The 2,975-nt window shown below is 36.7% G+C and overlaps 1 protein-coding gene across 1 annotated transcript in view; it reads left to right on the forward strand.

Annotated features, from left to right (window-relative positions):
- LOC111085537 overlaps positions 1–1,866 on the forward strand; it is a 12,621-nt gene extending 10,755 nt beyond the window's left edge. The window contains exon 3 of the mRNA XM_022384555.1: positions 1,436–1,866. Coding sequence (XP_022240263.1) covers positions 1,436–1,866 — 431 coding nt within the window. The remainder of the gene's footprint in view (positions 1–1,435) is intronic.
- The last annotated feature ends 1,109 nt before the right edge of the window (positions 1,867–2,975 follow it).

Genomic DNA, 2,975 nt, shown 5'->3' on the forward strand with positions numbered 1-2,975 from the left:
CTGGGGGGGGGCATTTGTAAAAGAATCAAATTCTATAACATATTTAATACATTAAATTTAAAATATTGTTTTAATATCGCATAATGAAAATATCCAAATATCCATACCGCTGTGCCACTAGGAGGCTTATCGAAGTACCCAGTTCGTTAATTACACTAAAAAAATAACATAACTATTACGAAATAGCACCCAAAGACAGGAAACTTTAGCACATCTTCTGGTGTACTGATTCACCGATATTAAAACATTTTTAAGAATCTGTATGATAGAAACTGTCAAAAATAACTTAAATATATAAGCAAAGATTATTATAAGCTTTGAAAACTTCAGTAAATTTAAAATTTTTCTTAGATTTATTTCTTGGTGGTATAGATATATGGACATAAAAGATAACTTTCAGTTAGGTTAGGGTTTGATTGCTTGAAGATTGAGTACGTTATATTGAAATAATTTTGAATATGCAAGTTACGAGAAACCATAGCCGATATAAAGTCATAGTGGAACGAAATGTATAATAACTACGTTTTAACATTATTTGGCGTTACGTAGGTAGTGTGATTTCACCAAAAACTGATCGCTTTTGGGAAGGGAATATAACAACACTTTACGGCGCAAAACATTCATACACCCAGATCATAAAAATTTGTTAATAGGAAATTTAGAGTTTACAAGATGGAAATATCCTTTTTACTCAATGGCGTTGGAAAACAAAATAACATGAGTCAACTTGGTGAACCACGACCATCGAAAAAATGAGACCTACAATAAACTTCTCTCCAGCTGTGTTAGGCAAAGTGTGGCATCCTTTAACAGTTTAGAATCCATGAACACAAAGATTAGTGGCAACTGTACACAACAGAATCAAGAAGGATCTTCATAGGAAAAGGCAACGCAATTCATGAATTTTCATGTTGTTTCCATGACATATCCTATAACCACCAGATGTGCCAGCTTCAGAAGATTGGGCTATCGTTTATCAAATCATTGTTCCCAAGGCATATCGTCCCGAAATATTGAAAGTCTCCCATGAAATTCCTATGGGAGGTCATTTGGGTATCAACAAAACATGCGGCAAAATTACAAGACATTTCTTTTGGCCAAAAATTAGGCAAGACATTTCTCAGTTTTACAAAACTTGTCATATCTGTCAGTTGGTCGGAAATCCTAACCAGAAAATTCCTATTTCTCCTCTGAAACCTATCCCAGCATTTGAAGAACCCTTCAGTCGTGTGGTTGTTGATTGTGTTGGGCCTTTACCAAAAACTCGATCGGGGAACCAGTATTTGTTAACTATCATGTGCGCATCCACTCGATTCCCTGAAGCTAAACCTTTGAGAAACATTTCGGCCCAAAAAATTTCTAAGGGACCAATTTTTTACTTTTGTTGGCTTGCCCAAAGAAATTCAATCTGATCAAGGATCAAATTTTATCTCAGGATTTTTCCAACAAGTTGTTTATCAGCTCGGTGCTAAACAGATCAAATCTAGTGCATATCATCCAGAATTGCAAGGTGCTCTTGAGAGATTCCATTCTACCTTGAAGAATATGATGCAGACTTACTGCCTTGATAACGAGAAGGATTGGAATGAAGGAGTTAATTTATTATTATCTGCTGTTCGTGAATCAGTTCAGGAGACATTAGGGTTTAGTCCGTTTGAGTTGGTGTCTGGCCATTTAGTGCGTGGCCCTTTGAAGTTGCTGAAGGAACAATTGTTGGAAGATAATCCAAAAGAATTGCACTTATTGGATTACGTTTCCAAGTTTCGGTCCAGACTCCTATGTGCTTATGAATTGGCTCCAGAAAATATGAAGTCATCCCAAGTGAAGAATGTTTATGACCGTAAGGCTGAAGTTCTATCTTGGTGACATGGTCTTGATATTGTTACCCAATATGGGACATTCCCTCAGAGCTAGTTATCATGGTCCCAATGAGGTTGTTTGGAAAGTTAATGATGCGAATTATGTTGTAAAAACACCTGATCGTCGAAAGGCTACCCAGCTGTGTCATATTAATATGTTAAAGCCCTACCGTATTCGAGAAGCATCCGAAGATATTTTAACCATTGAGTGTTCTCCTGATACTGATGACATTGGCTCTGACTCAGACACCCATAAATTTGAAAATATTGGGGACGAATGCAACATTAAACTGAGTAATTCTGACCAATCTCGATTCGAAACTCGAGCACTTGCCTCCTGAAGAGAAAGATAAGCTTGCTAGTTTATTGCATGAATACGAATGTACATATCCAGATGTCCCTAGTAAAATCGACATCGCTGTACATGATGTAGACATAGGTGATGCTTCTCCTGTAAAACAACATCCCTATCGGGTGAATCCAATCAAAGCCAAGAAAATGCGTAAAGAAATATTTTACATGTTGGAAAATAGCATTATAGAACCCAGCAAAAGTGATCGGTCTTTGCCTTGTGTACTAGTCCCTAAATCTGATGGCTCAGTTAGATTCTGTACAGACTTTCGCAAAGTGAATACTTTGACAAAGATAGACTCCCACCCCATTCCAAGAATGGAAGATTGTATTGATAAAATTGTAAAAGCCAGATATATCACAAAGTGTGATCTACAAAATGGATACTGGGCTGTCCCTCTAACTGACAGAGCAAAATAAATCTCTGCTTTTGTTACTCCCGATGGGTTATATCAGTACAATGTAATGCCTTTTTGGATGACAAATTCTCAGGCAACTTTTCAGCGAATGATGAATCAATGCCTGAACAATCTGTCAAATGTTGGAATTTATGTTGATGATATTGTGATCTCCAATGACACATGGGAAGAACATTTATATGTGTTACGTGATGTTTTTGAGAGGCTGAAGAAAGCCAATCTCACTGTAAATCTCGAAAAAAAAGTGACTTCTGCAAGGCCAGAGTTGATTATTTAGGTCATGTAGTATGCCATGGCCAAGTTTTCCCAATTCAAGCCAAAGTTGATTGCATTGTGAATTATCAAT

The sequence above is a fragment of the Limulus polyphemus genome, unplaced genomic scaffold (genome assembly GCF_000517525.1).
Source record: "Limulus polyphemus unplaced genomic scaffold, Limulus_polyphemus-2.1.2 Scaffold452, whole genome shotgun sequence".
Taxonomy (NCBI): Eukaryota; Metazoa; Arthropoda; class Merostomata; order Xiphosura; family Limulidae; genus Limulus; species Limulus polyphemus.